The sequence below is a fragment of the Xiphophorus couchianus genome, chromosome 19 (assembly GCF_001444195.1).
Source record: "Xiphophorus couchianus chromosome 19, X_couchianus-1.0, whole genome shotgun sequence".
In the NCBI taxonomy this organism is placed as follows: domain Eukaryota; kingdom Metazoa; phylum Chordata; class Actinopteri; order Cyprinodontiformes; family Poeciliidae; genus Xiphophorus; species Xiphophorus couchianus.
This window is the reverse complement of record NC_040246.1, coordinates 14,437,559-14,461,173: the sequence shown is the minus strand read 5'-3', so window position 1 is coordinate 14,461,173 and position 23,615 is coordinate 14,437,559. Positions and strand designations below refer to the sequence as shown.

General features: G+C 37.9%; 1 protein-coding gene across 1 annotated transcript; it reads left to right on the top strand.

Moving 5' to 3' along the window:
• Positions 1 to 548: 548 nt before the first annotated feature.
• eif2ak4 (eukaryotic translation initiation factor 2 alpha kinase 4) lies at positions 549 to 22,856 on the top strand. Its single transcript, XM_028000732.1, has 39 exons — positions 549 to 947; positions 1,089 to 1,204; positions 1,713 to 1,815; positions 1,885 to 2,058; positions 2,349 to 2,429; positions 2,802 to 2,938; positions 3,012 to 3,112; positions 3,206 to 3,363; positions 4,682 to 5,220; positions 5,656 to 5,771; positions 6,323 to 6,477; positions 6,574 to 7,007; positions 7,105 to 7,177; positions 7,656 to 7,748; positions 8,221 to 8,343; positions 8,421 to 8,525; positions 8,602 to 8,665; positions 8,767 to 8,846; positions 8,947 to 9,048; positions 9,132 to 9,182; positions 9,275 to 9,511; positions 10,353 to 10,428; positions 10,691 to 10,812; positions 11,020 to 11,069; positions 11,812 to 11,980; positions 12,551 to 12,667; positions 13,191 to 13,256; positions 13,359 to 13,529; positions 13,616 to 13,750; positions 13,866 to 13,973; positions 14,321 to 14,449; positions 16,627 to 16,713; positions 16,904 to 17,016; positions 17,108 to 17,166; positions 17,298 to 17,395; positions 18,499 to 18,567; positions 19,567 to 19,611; positions 20,604 to 20,719; positions 22,492 to 22,856. Exons 1-39 carry the CDS (start codon positions 819 to 821, stop codon positions 22,547 to 22,549), a joined length of 4,959 nt encoding a protein of 1,652 aa, XP_027856533.1. The 5' UTR covers positions 549 to 818; the 3' UTR covers positions 22,550 to 22,856.
• The last annotated feature ends 759 nt before the right edge of the window (positions 22,857 to 23,615 follow it).

Below are 23,615 nucleotides of genomic sequence, written 5' to 3'. Positions count from 1 at the left end.
TATTAAAGCAGAAAGTACGGCGCCCACCGTAAGAAAGGCTTACAGTATTCAATTATGCTGCATAACTGACCAGTACAGTATTGCGAGGTAACGCAAAAGTTTTGCGAGGTAACGCAAAAGTATTGCGAGGGAACGCAAAAGAAAAAAAAATCCCCATGTCCCCTAGAGGGCTCCGTAGTTTAATAACTAGGATCAATTGACTTTGTTTTTGTATATAAAGTATCCGGAGATGACATGGTTGTGAATTGGTTCTACATGCATAAACGTCATTGAACTTAACTGAATTGAACTGAATGACCTGGATAACACAGAATTTAAACAAACATATGTTTTATCTATTTTGTGCTTTTACATTCTTTACACCAATTTGTTGAATATCTAAATGAAACTGTCTTGTTTTGATGTGTCCTAATAATTATTTAGTGAAATTACAATAAGTTAGTTTTATTTCATGCATATAAATTAACTCAATGGAAAAACTCTCAGCATCAGAACCAAGTCATCACCGCCCTCTAGAGGTTATTTTTGGTAACGCCACGTGGTGACGTTTCACATGCGACACACATCTCTCAACAGGCATGCGCGAGCTGCAACGTTGTTATGGTCGCTCGTGGATAGTTTTAAACTGCAAATTAAAGAGTAACGCAACTTAATTTCAATACTTTGTGCGTGTTAAGCTCTGAAGTTTGAGCTTACAGGGTATCGGAGAGCTGGAGGGCTTGCGGAGGGCATCTCGGTAGCAGCAGCGCTTCCTCTTTCTGACGCCTGGAAGTGAGCGAGGACTAGGGGGACTGCCATGTAGTTGTAGAGGCAGAAGAATGAGTAGTCAGCACACTCCTACAGATGGGACAGAAGACTACACAGTACAGCAGGAACATGAACTAGAAGCAATTGCTTCCATCTTTGGAGATGATTTCCAGGATTTGCGAAACCAGGATCCCTGGAAGGTAACTCTGATACCTGCATTAATTGTAGCTCACAATGATCACGATAATCACTAAAACTTGAGATTAAACTTCTTTTAGGTTTAGTAGCCAACAGTATAATGCCTAATTTCAACTGTAAATCAAATTTGACTTGATTTTCAGGTTAGAAGGCCTCCAGAGATGCACCTCTGCCTGCGGCCCAGTGGGCTGAATAATGGGCAGGAGTGTTACGTGACCGTGGACCTGCTGGTGAAATGCCCTCCCACGTACCCGGACGCGTGAGTACAAACCTGAACTGCTTTTCAGGCTTTTGCTACAAGATGTAAATCAGTTTAGTGAAAACTACCTAAAAATGTGCAATTCTGAGTGTGAATAAGTAATGGGACCTTTGTGAGAACCCTCAGTGTGGGACATGACAGTAACAGAAGCAATTCTAGTGCTTTTAATAATGGAAGTTCAGATATTTCTAAAATAAAACCAGTAGGCTAAAATTAAACCAGTAAACAAAAACAGAATTATTGCAAACAATATTTATCTTTACACATATTAGCAAAAACTTCAGCAAATATTTTTTAGTTTTAACTGGATATTTTAATCCACCTCTAGTATTAAAGCAAGTTATCTAGATTTTATCCTCATGGACTTGCATGAGAGAACAGAGTTAGAGATCTCTTAGGGAACAGTGAGCTTCCCATGTGCCTGCTTGTGATTAGCCTCAAAGAATTACAAAGATCCATTGTAGAGGTTGCATCATTAAATGATAAAAATATTATGGTCCACCAACAGGCCTCCAGAGCTGGAGCTGAAGAATGCCAAAGGCCTTTCAAATGAGAACCTCCAGAATCTCCAGAGTGAACTAACCAAGCTGGCAGCGGCACGATGCGGGGAGGTGAGGATAAACCACATAGTTACATATGGTACACCAATTTCTGGTCATTAACTTCTCTCCCTCTGCCAGGTGATGATTTACGAGCTAGCAGACTACATCCAAGGCTTCCTGAGTGAGCACAACAAGCCCCCGCCGCGGTCCTTTCATGAAGAGATGCTGAAGAACCAGAGGAGGCAGGAGGAGAAAAGGGCCCTGGAGGAGAAACAGAGGATGGACCAGCAGCGCAAGCAGGAAGAGGAAATGGTGAGGAGACGTTCTTACTTTGTTGCTGTTATGTAAAGTGATGCTCTAATGTGATTCATCTGGTGTTTTTTGTTTTAGTAAAAGCAAAATATTAAGCTTTACAAATTTGTTTTATTCAGTTCTTCCCTTGTTTTAAGTTGGCTTTTCTGTGCATTTCAATCAAAACCATTAAGCACTTGTCCCTGAATAGGAGCCATAAAATCTGAATCTGGCTGCATATTTAAGATATTATACTTTATTTATAGTATTTTATATCCATTATATTGAGTGTTTCATATTTATCTTTGTAGAAAAAAGAGATCATGGCTGTAATCCAAAAGAGAGAAGTGGAGAAGCGAGAGGAAAAGAAAAGAAAAGAAATGGCCAAACAGGTATTTATCAGTTATTGTCATAGAAACACAGTAAAACATGAAGATCTTGCATCACAAAATCTTATAAAACATACAAGAACAGAAGCTTTCACATACTTAAAAAACTGATTCACTTCATTGTTGCTTGCAAGACAGACAAATATATCAGTTAGCTTTTATAGACATCAAAAATATGAACAATCATGATATAGAGAGTAAAGGAGCACTATTAATTGATTTTATCAAGCAATGCATAGCATGTTTGTTAATGTCAGCTTACTATACTTGTGTTAGTCTACAAAAAGCATGAAAGCAAATAGGTGAGATATTCTCTTAAAAAATCTAAAAATATTACTGATCATCCCTAATAGTTCTTTTTTTTTTAATTTACAGGAGCGACTTGAGAGCATGGAGCAAACTTCGTCTGTGTTGGGGAATCCACCCAGCCCCAGTGGACTAACTACTGAACTGACTGAAGCCAAGAAAGCTGTTATTAATTGTCGTCGCACTACCTCTAATACACGCCACAGGTGTGCCACCCTCACAAACACTGCCATATCCTCAACATTACTGCAGTAATGCCTGAATTATGTTTGTTTCTAGACGCGACACAGTGAATGAAGACAACCACCGCACACAGGAGCTGCTTCACTTCAGCAGCAGCGTTTTTGGAGAACTTGCTGTCCACAAAGGGAAAATGTTAGGTGAGACCTGGCAGACTTGGTACAAGACCTTTCTTCTATTTTGTAAATATTGCCTATTAGTCACGAGAGAATCTGAGTGTTTGTTTCTGACAGGTGAGAGCGAACGACTTGGACGGAGTGTTTACTGTGGTTTTGAAGCGAACTCTGGAGAATTTTCTGTGATCTATGAGTGGTCACTGCGCTGGAGCAAGAAGATGGGCAAATTCTTCACCAGCCAGGAGAAAGGAAAACTTGAGGGCTGTAAAAAACAGGCAAGTAGCTGCCTTTGTGTTTGGTGTGTTGTGTTTTAATTTCCTGTTTAAGTACTTTGCAATTTTTATCTTGAAAGATGAAAATAATCAAAATAATTTGTATGGATGTCCTGATCAAGACGTTCGGTCCTAGATTCTAGATATTTGTTGATACAGAGTCCTGAGTCAAACACATTTGAGTTTATAAAATCAGTGCCACATAGTATTTGTTTGTAAAATCAACTCTTTTACATTTCATCAGTGTTACTTGGTTTAGATTAGTGTTATGCTTGTTATCACTTTCACCTCTTCTTAATGGCAATAAAGAGTTTGTTTAAATGATGGTATGAAGTCGGCTTTAATGTAAATCTTTAAAGTTGTTCTTGTTACAACTCCACTTTCGTCCCACTGACACCATCGCCACCGTCGAACTAAAATACAACATAAATTTAAATGAGATGGTGTCATGAGTACAATAACGGCATAAAAAATTATACAAAAACATGTAAACATACCTCGCTGGCTGACCCTTCTTTCAAGATAGAAATGAGATTATTCTATAAATTCTATAAACTTAAATAACTTTTCTACAGCCGCTTGCTATAGTCATGCTTCCATACTCCATGCATTTTTTCCTGATGCCCCAGCAAATATGCTGGGTTCCACTTTCTACTTAAACCTTTCAAAATAAATGTCATAACAAAAAATATGCATTATACAAAATGAAACGTATAAACTAAAATTATGGCAGTAAAAATTGTGTACCATTGAACTCACTCACTGGTTGATGTTCAGGATGTCCCAGTGTCAGAAATGTTGTTCCAACTAGAGTCTCTGCAGATCACAGGATTCTTGTGCTGTCTGGAAAATATATATTCTAAGATGTTATTCCCCATTCCAATTGTTTAAATGGGGTTTCATTACTTTTTTTTATTTGTGTCCTTCATTCTTCCTTCCTTACCTGTCACCTCAGGCCCCATTCTTCTTGACTTTTGTCCCTTCTTCTTTGAGGTTTTTCTGTGTGTCCGTCATTTGTCCCTTCCTACCTTCTGTCCTTACTTTCTTTACTTCGTATTGTGTCCACCTTTTCTTATCCTTTATTTATTCCCTTTTTTCCTTTTATCTTTTCCATTCTTTTTTATTTCTTTCCTTCCTTGTTCTTGTCCTTTCTTATCCTAAATAAATGTTCTCTTTCTTTCTTCTCTGGAAATTTGAATTGGTATGGAATGCTCTCATGAAAATGTCCAGGAACCCTGGAAATAGCCTCAGACTGCTGGTCCAACTTGGGTTAGCTTAAAACTTTTAACCATAAACCTTTTTTTTGTTAAATTTCTTGCAGATTCATGCTGCAGAGAATGAGTTCAACTCCCTCCTGCGACTAGATCATCCAAACTTGGTGCATTACATGGCGCTGTGCTCCACTGAAAAGGAGGAATGTATCATGGTGAACCTGCTGGTGGAGCATGTACCTGGGATCAACCTAAACCAAAGCCTGACTAGTGGGACCCCAGTTCCTCTGGATAAACTTTGCCATTACACGGCTCAGCTACTGGCCGCCCTCAACTACCTTCACTCCAACTCTGTGGTCCACAAACAGCTGGGCGCCTCCAGTGTGCTGGTAGACTCTGAGGGGAACATTAGACTGACAGACTACAGCTTATCAAAAAGGTTTGCTGATGTCTGCAAAGAAGACATTTTTGATCAAGCCCGGGTCCGTTTTTCCGAGGATACAGCATTGCCAACAAAAACCGGGAAGAAGGGGGATGTGTGGAACCTGGGGCTGATGCTGCTGGCTCTAAGTCAGGGTAAAGAAGTGAAGGAGTATCCATTTACTGTACCAAACAGCCTGCCTGCTGATTTTCAGGATTTCCTCCACAAGTATGTATGAATTAGCACTTTCACCACTTTCTTGCACTAGTATTTTACGACAAATCTTCTTGGTATTTGTGTTTTTTTTTTTTTTCTTTTGAATTTGTTTCATAACAGTTTCAGGATATTAATTATTAATACACTGCATTTCCCAAAAAGTCACCGCCTGGATTTTTTATTAGGTTTTAAGAAAGAAAATATTTTCAAAAATCATTGTGTTATCTGGGAGATAAAAGGCTATCAATGAAACAATAAGCAATTTATCTCCCCAGATAATGGAATTATTATTTTCTTTATTGTAACAGTGGTAGTAGCAAGATAAACATAAATATTTAATGTATTTTTATCACATTGTAGTTTATTTTTAAAAATATTAAAGCAGATTTAGTAGTGTGTGAATAATTCTTTATTATGATACCTGACCCACTATATTTTTGTCTTTAGATGCATCTGCCTGAATGATGCTGACCGCTGGACTACTCAACAGCTTTTGGACCACTCTTTCCTCAAGCCCCCTTCACCTAAAAACCTTCCTCAGTACCAGGACACCAGTCCAGAAGGTGAGTTGACAAAATTATTCCAAACTGGAGAACAATAAGTTAAGCAAAATTGACTTTTCAGTTGTGATGTTTTATTTTTATTTTCTGTTTGTCAATTTATTCTGTTGTGTTTTTGTCTTTGTACAGCTGTACAGCACTTTGGTGCAGTTGTAACCTGTTTTTAAAAGTGCTATCTAAATAAACTTTACATTGATATTGCTAGATTAAGTACATTTTTATCAAAACATTCAATATAGGCATGGTTCAATGAGAGTTGATCCGCTTTAGTGTGGAATGTTTTCTGCTTTTTATGTCTGACTTTGGAGTGTTGGACTGATTGACTGGTTTGGGTTTTGGAAAAAGAGTAAGACTCTCGTGTCACCAATTTTACAAATTTTGTTTAACTTCCATAACATTTGATTCTTTTAGGTTGTAACAGTTCACATTTATGTTGTTTTTTGAAGAAGTAAATATAAAGTAGTTTTTTACTAAGAAATTTTGAAAGCACTGGTGATTGTGGACCATTTAACATTTGCAAGTAAAGATTTCACATAAAATTATTTCTTCTCTAGATCTGGCAGTGGACTTTGGATCAACCGTTGTTCCCCGCAGCCACATTTTTGATGCTCTGTTCAGCTCAGGGATGCAGAGGCAGTTTTCTCGCTACTTTGATGAGTTTGAGGAGCTACAGCTTCTGGGAAAAGGGGCCTTTGGAGCTGTAATTAAGGTAAACACCTTTTTTTTCCCTAAATTGAAATTAAGAGATCTTCATCACCACAATTAAAACTCCATTTTGTTCTGTTTAAACTGTTTTTATGCCCAGGTACAAAACAAGCTGGACGGTTGTTACTATGCTGTGAAGCGAATCCAGGTCAATCCAGCCAGTAAGCAGTTCAGGCGCATCAAAGGGGAAGTGACTCTACTTTCCCGCCTGAACCATGAGAACATTGTTCGCTATTACAACGCCTGGATCGAGCGGCACGAGTTGCCCTCTATGGGAGTACTGAGCAACAGCGACAGCTCGGAGCCTCAGAGCACGCCCGACAAACATCCCCAGGCACGCGACCCGCCGCGCCGCCTCAATGAGCTCGGCCTGCCTGACAATGTGGAGGACCTCGCCCCACCTCCCGCCGTGTCGAGCTCTGTGGAGTGGTCCACCTCCATCGAGAGGTCCTCCAGTGCCAAGTGCAGCGGGCACCAGTCGAGTGATGAAGACGAAGACGATTATGAGGATGATGTATTTGGTGCATCGTTTTTGTAAGTTTAAAAAAAAAAAATTTGCTTAGAATTTTTTGGGACAAAATTTTTACACATTTCAAATGTTTCCTGTTCATTTTTTTTTGTTTCTATTCAGACCGTCAGACAGCGACTCGAGGAGTGACATTATCTTCGACAATGGGGATGACAGCACAGACGACATATCACAAGTCTGAACATTTTCTACATGTTTATTTATTTATCTTTATTACCGTGTTGGTGTAGTTTATTTAATACTTTAATGTAATTGTGGGTAGTTGATGATTGAGATAATTATGTAAAAGCCCAATGCGGGTTGAGAATTAACAATAAGCAGTAGCTGTAAATGTTCTGAACGGCACATCAGCTGCATTCTTTGGAATAATGTCAAACTATGTGGTCCTAATTAAAGTAAATTTATAAATTACATAAACTTATGTAACACTTTTCTATTCATATAGACCACTTTTAAGGCTTTTACACTTGACATTCACCCAAACACACTCTAAAATGCACACATATTGATGCACTGCAGGCAGCTTGGAGTTAAACACCACCATATTCTCACTGTAAAATGTTTGAACTAATAAGCCCCAGTAAATTGTATTCTGTTTTTTGCATTAGTAATTTCAGGCTGGAGCTGTAAACATATTGTGTATGTATTTACAGATGGAGCCAAAAAAAAGGCCGACAACAACCAGCACAACTGAGAGCTCAGATTCTGATCAGCAGCTTTCTATAGCACATTACTTGTACATACAGGTAAGCGGCTCTTTTCTGATCAACTTTTCCTACTGAACGTTTTGACTTTTGTTGTGAATGTTTTGTCTTTAAAAATCAAAACAAGCTTGTTTTAAACATAAAAATCTCTATTTATTCTCAAATTATAACCATATCTTTAGACTTAATATAGTTTTAGCTTGATTAAAGTTTATTTGAAATTATTACATTTATGCAATAAAAATAATTATCTTACTTAGATTGAATATTAAGATTGTTCTTTAACCTTTGCTTTTTATTCCTTTTTTATTTTTTGCGGTTTTATTTTTGTCATTAATTTTTCAGTTTCAGACACTTTGCTGTTTGAATTTTCATGTCTTCATTCTCAAAATTGTCATCAGTTCGGCTCTTCAGTTCTGATGATAATCTGATGTAAAGGGGCTTGTGTTGGCATTTTAATTATGCATTATGAATAAATATTGATTGATTTATGATTTTCCTGTGACCCTGACAGATGGAATACTGTGAAAAAAGCACTTTAAGAGACACAATAGATCAAAGTCTATACCTGGACAGAAATCGGTTATGGAGGCTGTTCAGGGAGATTCTGGATGGTCTTGCTTACATCCATGAGCAGGTCTGGAATCTAAATACATTGCAGTGTAAATATTAAATCAATATTTTCAGTCATTTAAAATTTTTAATCTCTTTTAGGGCATGATTCATCGGGACTTGAAGCCTGTGAATATCTTCCTGGATTCCCAAGACCATGTAAAAATCGGAGACTTTGGTCTGGCTACAGATCATCCTGCTAATGTGGTATGTTATGGAGACTGCCTAACTGAAAGTGTGTAAAATAGTCATGGTTTGAGCTTTACATTTTTTTTTCAAACAGGCAGCAGGTAAATTTGAACTGGAGGACAGCAGCTCAGCTGTGATGGCCAAACCAGACCCTTCAGGTGGAGTTTTGACACACTGAATAACTCTTTAGTTCTGATAACTATGGAAGTTCGATTCCCATCCCTGACACAAACATTTAGTTTTGCACTACTACTTTTAGGTAACATGACAGGAATGGTTGGAACAGCCCTTTATGTCAGTCCAGAGGTCCAAGGAAACACCAAAGCCACATATAACCAGGAAAGAAACTCAAATTCACATTTCTTTCCAAAACTAGAATAATTCAGTCATATTTTGTTTCTTACATCTTAATGTTGACTTCAATCTTATTTTTCCACAGAAAGTTGATCTGTTTAGTCTGGGCATCATTCTCTTTGAGATGTCCTACAGGCCGTTTGTGACGGGTGCAGAGCGAATCTCCGTCCTGAGCCAACTACGGATGGTACGTCATGAGAAACAATTTGAGCTAAATGCTTTTATCTAAACCTGAGTTCTAATTCATTTCTATTTCTTTAAATACTGCAGGAGTCAATTTCCTTCCCAGAAGACTTTCCTGAACATGAACAAGGAACACTGGTGAGAACTGAACCACAACATGTGATACAATTCTCTGTCCTCCACACTTTGAAGCTGCACTTTAACAGTATGGTGCCATTCTCCATTGTTAGAGGAAGGTAATAGAGTGGCTGCTGAAGCATGACCCAGCCCTTCGACCCACCACCCAGGAGTTACTGAAGAGCGAACTGCTGCCGCCGCCTCAGATGGAGGAGTCAGAGCTTCATGAAGTGTTGCAGCACACCATGGCTAATATCAATGGCAAGGCTTATCGCACCATGGTGGGGCAGCTGTTTTCCCAAAACACCACACCAGTCATGGATTATGCTTATGACATGGACATGCACAAGGTACTGTTTTCATCTGTGCTTCATACACTCTGTGTCCTTTAGCATTTTGGGAAACCTAATTTATGACAGTGTAATCATCTGTTGTCATGAGACTCTGTCCAGCTGGCTAACTGAGATTTATCACCTAACTTGTAAATTCATAAAACTTGGAATATATCAGTGAATAATTAATTAAACTTCAAATAGCCTTTTGTCATATTAAAATCTCCCTAAATGCTCATCAGGATCATATAATAATCAGTGTTTTGTGCAAATTCATGATTTCCTTCTTAAATCTGATGCAGTATTCAGTTTTAACAAATGACAGTCAAAGACCTCTAAAGTGTGTCAGATATGCGCCAGTGGAGCTTTTTTTTAAAATAGGTCACTAGTCCATCACTATGCTAACAAGATGAAATATTCTCACAAAGTACAGAGAATTACCTCATTTTGATTCCTGCCATCTGTGGCATTTATAGGAAAGCTACAGTCTGAAAGAACTTTGTGTTTTTTTTATTTCAAAACCATTTTGTGTAAGTAAATTGTATTTGAAGAAGTAAATATTTCCTAAATAACCTAAAAGCTAGTTATTTGTTATCTTTTTAATTTATAAAAGGGTCATTTTTACTTAAGTTAATTAATTTTAAATTCAATCAGAAACCTCAGAAATATAAAAGCTGGGGCAAATCTTTGTTCCTTCTTGTTCATTTCCCCCTCTATACCTGAAGATGTCACTGCAGACTCATTACTTTCACTGTTCTCTCATTTTTTTCTCCCTACCCTCTCTAACAGGCGCACAGGAACTTTTTTACATGTCGTAATAACCCCTCTAACAGAGGTTGTTTGTTTGCTCTCCCTTCAGGGCAACTTCAACTTCAGCATCTCCAAATTGCAGCAACATGTGTATGAAAGCATCACCAGAATCTTTAAGAAGCACGGTAAGCATACATGTGTGCATGCGAACATGAGTCAGTGTTTACTCATCATCCCGAGCTACTTGCACCCCTTGACCTGCTCTTGGTCTGTTTTGAAGACCCCAACATCTGGTTCAGTGTGAGGCAGCTAAACAATAGGTTCACTGTCAGGCGGCACAGATTCTGTGCATGTGTTTGTGTTCCTTTCCATCCTCAAGCTGTGCTCTTTGTATCTGCCTGCATGTTCTCTTTGAGTTTTTTTCTTATAGATGTAATGTGTCCTCAGGTGCAGTACGACTTCACACGCCAATGCTTCTCCCCAGAAACAGGAAGTTGTATGATAGCAGCGAGCTGGCCTGCTTTATGGACCACAGTGGAATGCTGGTCACACTGCCCCATGACCTTCATGTGAGTTCTACAAACATACCACACACACTCATGAATGTGTGGTTCAAATGCAAATGCACACGGTTGGAGGCAGCGATCAGCAGCTGCTTCAGGAAACCCTGAGGACCAAATGTAGTGTCTACACAGTGATTGATTACAGCTACATATTCTCTGACTTTACTGTCATTATTACTGCACAGTGTCTCAACCCATTTTTTTCCACTTCAGATGGCGTTTGCACGATTTGTTGCCCGCAACAATATAACACAACTGAAGAGGTAAAGTTGGTAATTTGTTTTAAAGCTAAACATGCATTGATATTCAAAGAGATAATTTTTTGTTCTATGTTATACCAATCACAATTTTATTTCTAGGAAAGCTAAGACTAATTAATTCTATTAATATTATATTAATATAACATTTATTGTATTTAACAAAAACAAAATTATCACAACTAGATGTCATGAGATATGAGTGCAGACAATTAGGGGTCATTGCACAGAAATCTGTGAGATCACGTTTGTCCACACAATGCAACACCACAAACCAAAACATATTTTGTGTTAAGATGCATTAAAGGAAACATCCTGTTTTCCCTTTCACAGGTCTGATAAGTGATGAAACACTGAAGATTCAGATATTTTTTTTCTAGATCAGTGTATTCATCAAAACTAGGAACTCATTTTCAGTCTATAAGTGCATCTGTAAGTGCTTCTGTGTTAGTGGACATATGCAGTGTTGCATAATCTTGTTAGTTACTCTCTTTTGTTTGGATTCAAAACTCTATCAAAGAACCTGCACAACATATTTTCTGTTTTTTATGAAGGGAAAATGAGAAATCTTTGTTGACCTGAAAAAGCCTAATTGGTGCATTTGTATGTTTGACTGTGTAAGTTAAAAGGTGAAGTGTGCTGGTCACTGAAGTTAATTTTACTCAAAACTTAATAAAAGTGTGGGTCTTAAAGACTGAATTCTCATCCTGAGTAGAAGCAAAGTCTCTGAGTGTTCATTTCTGTCCAGGTACTGCATTGAACGTGTGTTCCGACCCAGAAAGCTGGATCGTGCACACCCGAGGGAGATTCTGGAGTGCACGTTTGACATCATCACACCCGTCACCAACAGCCTGCTCCCGGACGCCGAGACCATTTACACCGTCTCTGAAATAATCCAGGAGTTTCCTGCTCTTCAGGTTATTTTCACATTTACTGCTTGTATTTTTTCATCCTGTTTCCTCCTCCTGTTTGCTGTTTTCAGATTGAACATTTAGTTTATGCGTCATTCTGCCATTCTTGTATGTCCTCCTACAAAAATGCCATCAGCTCTGCTTCAACTCTTGTTTTTTCCTTCTCACTTCCCATTCACATTCCTAACATACCAAAATGTGTGAAAAGATGGCTGATTAACATTGTATTTATTGTTTATGTAGTAAATCTACTCTGCGTTACTTTGTCCACTTCCTTCCCTCCTTGGAAGGAGGGTATAGTATAGTCCATTTCCTGTCTGCATCCATCGCAGAGCTGCGTCAGTCTCCAGCCCGGCTCTTTTTCCACACCTTATAAACTCAGACAGCCTTGTGTCTAGCCTCTATTACATCCCTCATGCATCCTGTTTCTGATCCTCTGCACTGTCCCGGTCTTTGTGTGAAAGCTTTAAAGAATGTTTGCTGCCGGACACAACAGTTATTATTCAGAGGTGCTCATTGTGTGAAGATGGACTGTAATTGCAGCTGAGAGGGTTAAAGGTGTGTTTGTGTTTGCAGGAGAGGAACTATAACATCTACTTGAACCACACCAGCTTACTGAAGGCCATCCTACTCCACAGTGGCGTCCCGGAGGACAAACTGAGCCAGGCATCCAGCATACTCTGTGATGCTAGGGTTAGTCCAGCTTATATTACACATAAGATTACACGTATGAAGCAATCATGGTGGAAACTAACTAGAGAGCTGAATCGTCTGTTTAGTATGTTTTAAGTCAAACTAAATATTCAGTTTTAAGCTGTGATTATTTATGTGATAAAAATGCAATGGGTCATGAAATTTAAATAATTAAATCATAAAAGAGTATCATAAGTGTGACCTTGTTTAAAAAGAATTGCATAATGAATATCTCAGTCCATTAAGACTGAGATGTGTGAGGTTAAAGAAGCTGGGCATAAACGAATAGCTACAAACCCCAGTTAAATAAAGCAATTTGTATACAAAAACTGCTTCTAATTCTCTAATTTCTATTTTGTTACACAAATAATGACATGTTGTACAGTATGTTTATAATATGATATATTGACTTAATTTCAGATACAGTTAGATTTTTTGGTGCTAAAATACAAAATATTTAAATTAAAATGTGTTTTTTTCCTGTAATTAATGTAACAGTAACTTTATCACACATTTGCTGCAGAATGAAAAGCTGACCAGAGGTGAGGTTGAGGCAAAGTTCTGCAACTTTTCCCTTTCAACCAACACTGTAAGTGTACACTTGGTGCCTTCAAATATGCTCAGCTTTGAAGGGAGATTTTTGCATATCAAGCATGGACAAGCCAAAACTCTCCTTGTGTTGTGTTTTCAGCTGCAAACATTGTACAAGTACATAGAGCAGAAGGGCAGTTTGCAAGAGCTGGCACCGCTGCTGACATCGCTCACCAAACAGAAGACAGCCGTCACTCAGCTGGCCAAGCAGGGCCTCAAGGACCTGGAGGAGCTCACCGTCCTCCTGAAAAGACTGGGTGTTAAACTAAAGGTAATTTTGAGTTTTAAAGCAGCAAAAAAATCCTTAGCTATCTATGTTTTCTTATTTTTTTTAATACAGGTTTTTCTATTTTATAGGTTATTGTTAACTTAGGTTTGGTGTACAAGGTGCAGCATCACTCTGGAGTCATCTTCCAGTTTGTGGCGTTTATCAAGAAACGAAAGCGAACTGCACCAGACATCATAGCTGCTGGAGGACGCTATGATCACCTGGTAGGTTTTAAAGTCAACCACCAACATTTCAAATCCAAAATCACGACACAATACATGAGTCAGTGTTGTTGATATATGTCCCACTTATTTTGTCTTTTTTTATGTTTTTGTTTAGATCCTGGCATTCCGAGGACCAGCTTCCACTGTGCCGGTCCCCAACGCAGTGGGGGCCAGCATTGCTCTGGACAAAGTCTATGGTGCCATGGCCAATATGGAGGAGCCAGTGAGAGAGACAGACACATAAAAGCACAGAAATCTGAAATTCCTAATTATTGTAATGGAGGAGCAGCAGGCAGAGTTTCATATTTAATGATACCTTTTTGCAGCCGTCGGCTGCCATGGTGCCACTTTTAGAAACACGTTAATAACTATGATCATTGCACATCGTCACTCCCAGGAGTTATTTAAGGGGGCACAGCAATTTATCTCTATTTTATATTTAAGAAGGGAAACTTAGTAATTTATGTTTTATTTTAACTCCTAACAATAAGCATTTCTAATATTTGTCTTTACAATAATTTTTTGTTTTTGCTGTAATTAGCAATTAATTATACTTGTTCTTTGTTTTAGCTGGTGGTGAGTTCCTGTGATGTCCTGGTGGTCCCAGTTGGGCATTCCTCAATGTCCAAAGCCATTAGTGTTGTCCAGAAGCTGTGGAACTCAAGCGTTTCTGCCGACCTTGCCTACGATGTGTTACAGGTCAGCAGGCTGACTTAATTGTGTATGAAAAATATAACAAATAAGCAATAATATTTAATGAAATTTGTATCAAACAAAAATGTGATTGCATCCTTCCATCCCAGCAGGCCCACACTGCGACACTGCCAGCATGTTTCTGAATGCAGTCCCACTAAAAAATATTTTCGTCTGTAGATTTTTGAGTGTTTTTGTATTAATTGTATGGCCTTTATAAGATTCTAAAATTACTTTAATAACACCTACAATTCTACCACGTATTAATGATAAAACTAAATTGAAAAGGTTGTGAGAAAATAAGAGCAGTCTAAAAAGTCTTGATGCATACAAAATATGCAAGCTTTCTTTTTTCTCATGAATTTGTGATCATACCAGCTTTTTAGGCGTTTTGTTCTTAGTATTGTTGGTTCTTGTCTATTATAGCCATATCAAGCATTTTAAGTCTATAATTTGATACTATTGTCATAAATATGTTTTACTTTACCACCAAATTGCTCAACAGTTTAGCCAAATACCACATGAGCGTAAAAATATTTTTATAGGCAGCCAGACCATTGCAGGATATAATACCCCTGCAATCCTTCTCCCCATATCCTGTCTGTCTCTCTGCTGCACCAATCCAATAAAACCAAAAATGCTGAGAAAGACACAGAAAAGTAATACATGTCAAAAAGAACTCTGGTAACGAAAGTACAAGTAATAACACAGAAATTTCCATTAAAGCAAACTCTTAAATATATGCTATTCTTCTTTCTGTTGAGGGATGCGATTTTACCCTGCAGTCTCGAAAAATATTTAATGATTACCAACTAAGCCTTCTGTATACCCAAACTCAATCCCACATTTATTTTTTTATTTTTGGTTATACTTAGTTTGCTGAAATGCAATCATCTCTTCCTGCCTGCAGAGGGCAACACCTGACTTACTGGAGGAAGTTGTTGCTTTTGTCCCCAGCTGTATGCTTATAGTGGCATTTGACAGAAAATAGGCAAACTCAAATGTCACAGAGTTGTTTAGCTAACTGACTGACCCTGCCGGTGTTTTATCAGAACCACTTTTAAGAAAGTGCTTTGAGTTCTGATTTGCAATAATTTGACTGAATTTGGAAGTTTGGCCAAGCTGAGATCACTCCCATCAATATGAAGGTGTTTGGAGTAAGGACTAGGAGTTCTGGTGCCATGCTTCTGTCACAATCTTTATTTGACAAACAGCCTGCCAGCCACCACCCAGTACCAGCATTTTAATCCTTCCTCTATTCTTTCTCTACTCAGTATAACGTATTGTTGTCTAAACTTTCCATCAGTGCAGTCAATATGTGCTTTAAATGTTCTCATTGTCTTTTGTAGGGGCGTGTCAGTATTCCGAAGCAATTAGGAAAGTTTGACTCTTGCTTAAAGCAATTATATTGCCAATTACAGTTTCTTGTTGATTATGCATGAACCAGTAAAACGTTTTTAGCTTTTTACCTTTTTTGTAGACTTCTCAGGCATAAATCCCCTCTTGCTAGAACTGTTAATGCCGCTCATGTGGTTGCATATTAACAGAAATAATCCACAGCTTTTATCCATGCTCTGGTGATGGTTTCACTCTTTATTTGCCTAATATGGCAAACCCGCCTCTGTGGTGTCAGCTAAGGCCTTTCAGGCGATAACTTACCTTTGACATAATGCAGTCAGAGAGAGGTTGTGAGAAAAGGTGAAACAAAAAAGTTATACCATTACAAGGCAAATAGCTTAGAAAATGAAATATAAGACAGCTAAAAAACATTTATATAGAAATATCAGCCAACTGAAGAGAAAGTCCATTTACTGTTTACAATGTATGCACTTTGTACTTATTTAGGGCTTGTTTTGCATAAATTGCTGCATAGAGCTGACCAGCCTTGAACACAACACTGTGCAAATGGCTACAGCAGAATTCGCATCATGAGGTTTTGATTCTGCATTTATGTTGCATTTCCTTCTTGAATCAAGATTCTTGCTTTCTTATTCTGTAATAGTTCTTGTACTTGGTTTGAGAACTGTAAGCTGTCTGAGGGGTGTAGTTCTTAGACGTTCAAGACTCACACAAGCCAATGTTGTTGAGTACCAACAGTGAAAGCTCTGTTGCATTTTATCTTTGACATTTAAAACTGAGATGTTCCTTTTAAAGCGAATAAAAATTTATCTTTTCGTGTTCAGTCTCAGGAGACACTGTTGGAGCACTGCAGACTGGCTGGCATTACTTGCATGGCACTTGTTTCTGACAAAGATGGAAACTATGTGAAGGTAAATCAACAAAGTGCCCTGGATCCTTTTTTTTGTTTTTGTTTCACCGACATCTAAGGTGTATTGTGATTTGAGAATAAAACTTGTTTTGTGTGTTTTCTGCAGAAAGCATTACTGTTGAAGATAACTGTGCACGAAATACCTGAATGTTTTTGAATGGCAGTATGTTAGAAGAATTCTGTGTTCCCAGGTGAAATCCTTTGAGAAAGACAGGCAGTCTGAGAAGAGAATTCCAGAGTGGGACTTGGTGGACCACATCATTCAGAAATGCCGGACCAAAGTATTTGACGAGAGAAGCATCAGGTAAAGAAATCTGTGTAATGTGCAGCTCAGATTGCTCAAAAAGATTTATGAGGTTTTCCATCTCATGAATTCTCTTCTTGTTCCCCTGCAGAGAAATGACTGAGAGCATAAGCCTCCAGAACCCTAAAGGATCACAGCTTAACAACACTGGTACTGAGAACAGTCCTACAGCACCGTAACACAAACCGCTTTCTGTTTTCATACTGTTGGGCTGTAACTCAGATAAACGTGCTCTCGCCCAGTCCTCTAATAACATGGTAAATGTGGAAAACTGTTTTCAGGCTCTTTGGAGCAACATGGCGGTAGCACCAACATGAAAGTTAACGTCATCAGTCCAGAGAAAGTTTCCGCAAGTGCAAGAAGACGATATGAGGCTCAGGTTATTAATACACAAACAACACCTTCACTTTATCTACCAAATCAATTTCTGAATGTTTAATGTTTTAGATAGACATATTTAAAATGTCTATTTAGCAGATGCACCAATAAGATTAGTTAGTTCATTAGTTTTGTTAACCTCAAAATTACAATTTTAGCCAATTTTGATTTCTTGTTGAAGAATAAAGCAGATCTATCAAAAGCAGACCAAAATTTAGGAATGTTGGTCTTTTTGCATCTCTACAAATCTAACAAATAAGTAAAATCGTTATGCAGACGAAAACTAAAAAGCTTTTCATACATGTTCATACTTTAACCCATAAAAATTTGCTATGAACTTTACATCTCCAACATAAACTAGTTCTTGCCTATTTGTTATAATTTTCTGAAATAAAGTGAAAGAATATGTTTGTTTTGAAATGACATCAGTAGGTGGGATATCAGTTTTCATTGCACCGTATTTGGAATCTGGCCTATGTCAGCTTGTTATTATCAGAAATCTGGTGGATCCACCAATTGAAAATCAGATAGCCAAAGAGCTGCCAAATTGTTGGTTAAGCATAAAATCCAAAAATTCCACCACCATATGATTTTCTCTCTGCATCTCTAAAATACTTTCGTCTTATATCATTTGTATGCATTTTTTCACACTGACACTTAATATCGGATTAAAAGTCTCTTGCTACTTTTACTTTTTTCTGCTCTAATTAACAAGATAGGCACTTTTAACACTATGCACTGTTTATAACTACAACCAAATGCTGTTTTCTTAACAGCTATCTTAACTTGCAACATATCAGGTTGTCCATATCGGGTAAAGTCACAGCTATAAAGTAGAAACATAGTCACAGTTATAGGGAAACATAGCTGTGACTATGTTTCCCTAATGAAAAGCTGTTTCATAGGTTTTCATTTTCTTGTTTCTGTGAGAGAGCACTATTCTAGTTAAGAAAATATTTCCTGTAGCTCAAAGCCATCCCGGAAGTTTATTTAGAAAAAGACTAGGTGACAATATTATTTCCAGATATTTTATTTTCACGGGAAGAACTATTATTTGCTTTTCCTTTTCTCTTATGTATGCCGTATTTGTTTCCCTTTCTTTAGATTCAGACCAGATTACAGAATCTGGGGAGCAATTTGCAGAACAAGAGCAACAACATCGAGGTCCTTGCAGTAAGTCCTCTGTTTCTTTATTTTGTTGTTTTCTCTTCCACCTTATCTGCTCAATTCATGTGTGAAATCACAGAACAGGGAAAGGGTTTTTGATGGCTAAAACAACAAACATCATGGAGAGTAGTGCCCTTTTCTAGTCACGCTTCGATCCCCCGCTGGTGGAGAGATGGCTGTGAATCCGTTCCAGTAGCCACAGAACAATACACACCGCAGAGAAGGCAGCTTGCTTAACCTTGTTGGACGTGGGGGGTTGGGTGTAAATGGCTGCCATATTGAGTTTATTTACAGTCGTTTTGCAGATTAGGGCATAATATCCATGGATAAACCTTCCCGCTTGCCTTAATTATAATGGGGCTGCGTATTTCAGGAATATGCCTGAGCCCTGTTTGAATCTAAACTGAATCTCTGCTGCAGCACTAAACAGGAGCTGGTGAAACATAACAGGCTTAATGAGTTTGATGCTGTGAGCAGCTTTGAGTCTCTGTTGTTGCATATTAACAGGGTTCCTCAGCAGCAGAAACTAAAGTAAATATTGTTAGTATTTCAAAATTTCATATTCCTTTTTTGTGATGTAAAAGATCAGATAAAGTCATTATGATTAAGTGAACAGACACAGAAACTAAATGTGATGTGTGAAAACAAAATAATCAAAAGTCTTCCAAACTTCATTTGACCATCCATCCATTCACCCACCTTTCCATTTAGCCATTCTTTGTAGTTACAGTGTGACCTGAACTTCTATATTTATACTTTGAGAGCATGTCCAAATGGATAGAGGACTCTGGAAAAATGCAGAATATGGTCAAACATGTAGGAACCCTGTGCCTAATTGTCCAGTCTGGAATGCAGCAGAATGAATCCAACAAGCCATTAGGCCTCTTTCCACAATAACAGTATCAGTCTAAATATGTAATGCATTGTGTTCTGTGGAGTTTGATGTTTACTTAGAGTGTGAGATAAGGCTCTGTTTTGAAACTTTTCTTGTTTTTCATCCCGCAGGTGGACCTGCAGAAGGAAACGCTGATAAACTTCCTGTCTCTGGAGGTGGGTTCCCTACTAGCTTCATCAAAAGCACAGCACAGTTCATAAATTTTTTGGATCCCAGTGAGGGCTGTGAGGGAGGGTGGGGAAGGAAAGAATGGCCAGCAAACGTCCAAGATCCTATACAGGAAAAGGGAATCCCGTCTCCTTCCTTTGCAGCCGCGTCCCATGAGGAGCAAAGTGAGGAAACTCCCCTGCATATTTCCATAGACAGAAAAAAAGTCTAATTTGGCAAACATAGGTGACCGACATGTGCTGCAATTAACAAAACACACTGTTAGGAGGTGTTTATATTCACATTCCAAACTCCTTACTGGGACCTTTTGCTCATAAAGTTTCAGTTTCCCTTCCACGAAGTCTAATTATAAAGTGAAGAAACACAGAGAAAGTTAGGAAATGCTCTTAAAACAGTGGTCTTATAAGCAAAAGCCTGACCCAGTCACTCATACAGATTTTCCTTTTCTACACACGTTTAAGGCAACAGGAAGGATGCATGACACACATGAATGTACATGGTGTTTGTTGGCGATGGATGTCTCCATATGAAAAATTAGCTCAAATCACACAAAAAACTCATTCAAATCTTTAAAAATATGATGGCTTAAAATAAGAAACAGCTTGTATACTGCATTACAGTATATGATATACAGCACCTTGGAAAAGTCTGTTTCCTGAATTTTCCAAAAAGCAAGAACTGTATGTATGTATTTATGGACTTCATTCAGGACTTCATTTTATGGAACAATTCGATGTTGTGAAATGGAAGAAAATCTGAAAAATTTTGCATCTCCTCTCTGCCTCCTGCTCCACACCCCTCGAAACTTCCCCCACAAAAAAAAAATCAACTCTCTTATGATTTCAATTACAGCTTTAATTCTTTTTATGAGTTTGTTTTTGTTCAGTTTGTGTGTCTGTTCTTGTTCACAATCATTCAGTCTTTATTATTATTCAGATCAGGTAGCTTTCAAGTTTGCTTTTTATATTTTTATTTCCAGTTTGACAGTGAAGAACAGTTCAACAGCACCGTCAAGACTCTGCTCTCTCGTCTCCCAAAGCAGCGCTACCTGAAGTCCATCTGTGATGAGATCCACCATTTTAAGATTGTGAAAAGGTTAGCTGTCAGTTTTAGTTCCTAACAGTGAACTAAAGATGTGCAAAAAGTTGTGTTCTTTTTCAGCCGCTCCTGCAAATCTAGAATGTTGACTCTCTCACTTAGTATTTGTGGATATAGCAATGTCTTGGGAAGAATATTATCCTTTTTGATCACCCTTTAATTTTCTGAGGTAGAAGAAATCTTCCTTTTTCATCAATCATACCTTCACAATTTTAACTCGATTTCCTTTTTTTTTTAACTAATCAATCAATTTTGTCTAATTTTCAGTGGTAAATACAAACTCACTAAAATGTTTCCTCAAATAATCAGTTACATGATTTTTCTGTTTCTCACATGTCATTTCGCCCTAAAAATCACTTTAAGTTAATGCTACTCTTAAGGTTGTTGGACAGGAAGATAAAATATCTCTTCCTTCATTTAGCTCAGAAATAGATGATGCTGTTGGTTGAATGAAGAGAAATCAATTCAACCAACTTGTTTGTGTTTATGCTCACCAACATAAACATCTTTGTAGCACTGGAATTTCTTATCTGTAGGAGGATGCTGATTAGCTTATTTTTAATTAAAAAGATTTTTAGGCTTTCAAGTACTAGATTTTCATAATATATGTTCTTAAATATATACATAAAAAATTTAAACTCGTTTTGGCTAAAAAGAAAAAGAAAAAAAGAGCCAAAACTAAACAGGTAAATGGGTTAAAGGATGATTAAAAAAAAACATAAAAAACCTCCTTTGTAGGCAACTGCCACTCCCCGACACCAGGTGTAACGGTGACAGCCAGAGCTTCAAAGAGCGCTGTTAGACAGATAACCACCACCTTGAAGAACACTAAATCCCCCGTTGATCCTGTTTCCTGAGGTGAAATCTGGCAAAGGATTCGCCTTGTTTGGTCTTCTGGCGTCTGGATCATAACACCTCAGCTGTCCAACTCAGGCCAGCTCCCCAGAGCCAGTGTCATGAATGAGACGGCAACAGGAAAAATCAAAGTCTCTCCAACGCAGTTGGTTTCAATTTCCCATCTCTGCTTTGTGTTTGCGTTGCTGTTTAGGGGGAGCACAAGGCCTCACTGATAAACCGGGCCACAGAGCCAGAGACGATGTATACATTTTGCATCTGTTTTTTATCCTTTCGTGTACATGTTTTTGTTGAATGTGAGGGACAGGCAGCTAAGGCCAGATGAGCGGGGTAAAGGGTTTTCACAGCAGTCACCTTGCTGCAGCGGAATCATAAACTAAACTTATCTTGGACGGGTTTAAAGGCAGTGACCTTTTCTTTGAGTCAGAACTATTGCATGTAAACCGACATCTTCACTGCTGTTTCAACTCGCCCACAGCCATTCTGGCGGCTCTGAAAGGCTGTTCTTAGACAGTTAACATAGTTATTATAGGTGTGAGGCTTTTCTTTGTTTTTTCTTTTTGTTTGTTTTGTAAAAAAAATAAAAAATTTAGCTGAGGTTATTTTCTACCTTCCTCCTTTACTTAGTTCTTGTTGGATTTATTTATTTAGCTTGGTAACTTCACAAGTAATTTTTATGACTCACATAGGGGTTTTGTTCAAATATACTGCGACATGCAAGGCTCTGTCTCTTTTGAGATGTGCTCCTGGCAAAGTTACATCCTCTTGCTAAACAGGACTTACTTCTTAATAAAGTTCCCGGAAAACCTCCTGGCTAAATTTCATTGTTCTGATTTTGAAATGTTCCATTTGGATGTCGAGTGTACGTTTTTTTCCCCTTCTCAATATAACAAACACATGTTGTCCTTTTTCAGGGTGGCTGTGGTGGTCTTGTACAGCTATAAAGATGACTACTACAAGATCCTTTTGTGAGAATCAAAGACTGCATTTTATCCTCAGTCCTGCAGGATCTATCTGCTCAAAGATTGGACAGATTTTCTATTTGGGACAAAAATACAAGCCCCAAAGACACAAGGGACTCTTCTTTTATCATGTTGAACAGTTCTTTAGCTCCAAACTCTGAGCATTTCCCAAAAACCTTTTGGTGTTTTCAGGCAGAAACAAGAGGTTTAATGGACTTTGTTGCCTTAATACAGATTTTTTAGGAAAAGGGCTACTTGTTGTAGATTATGTGTCATGAGTAAAAGATGGAGGGAATAAATATTATGTTCCCACGCTTTGACTTTGCCTTTGCCTTTTTTGTTTGTCTGTCCAGAGCATAAACAGACATCATCCATGGTGAACATTCTGAACGTTACGTTTTACCTCAAAAGTTGTTTGGGGATGTTTTTGAGTCCTTTGAAATCTGTTTATATATTTTTATGCAAACAAAAAATATCTGAGCGTAATTAAACTCATCCATCCATCAATCCATTCAATTCTTTATGAAAAAAAAAACTAGCAACATCCCTAGTAAAGATGTGTAAAAAGTCTTGAACTACAGATACATCTAAAAATATGGAACATTGCATAAAAGTGCAATATTTCTTGCTAGTTATCTCAGAAAGTGAAACTTCTGTATTACATATAATCAGCACACAGAGTGATATATTCCTTGTTGTCCTCTTGTTATTTTTATGCTTGTTGCTTAGAGATAATGAAAACCCAACATTGAGTGTCTCGTAAAATTAGAATACTGTGAACAAAGAGATTATTAGAAGCTCACAATGTCACACCCTAATCAGCTAATTAACTCAAAAAACTGTGTAAATGATGAGTCATTGTCAGTTTACTGACAAAAAAATCACATTTTTATTTAAATGTCCTGGGATTTGAAGAAACACTCATAATGCCAAACAGCCTATAAGGTTGCTAACTAGAAAAATCTTGATGGATTTTCTTGTTAGGAAAAACCATTCTGGTTAACAGGTTTTCCTGTTAACCAGTGGGCATGTAGATTGCATCCAATTATATATACGGTATATTTGGTAAATAAGTT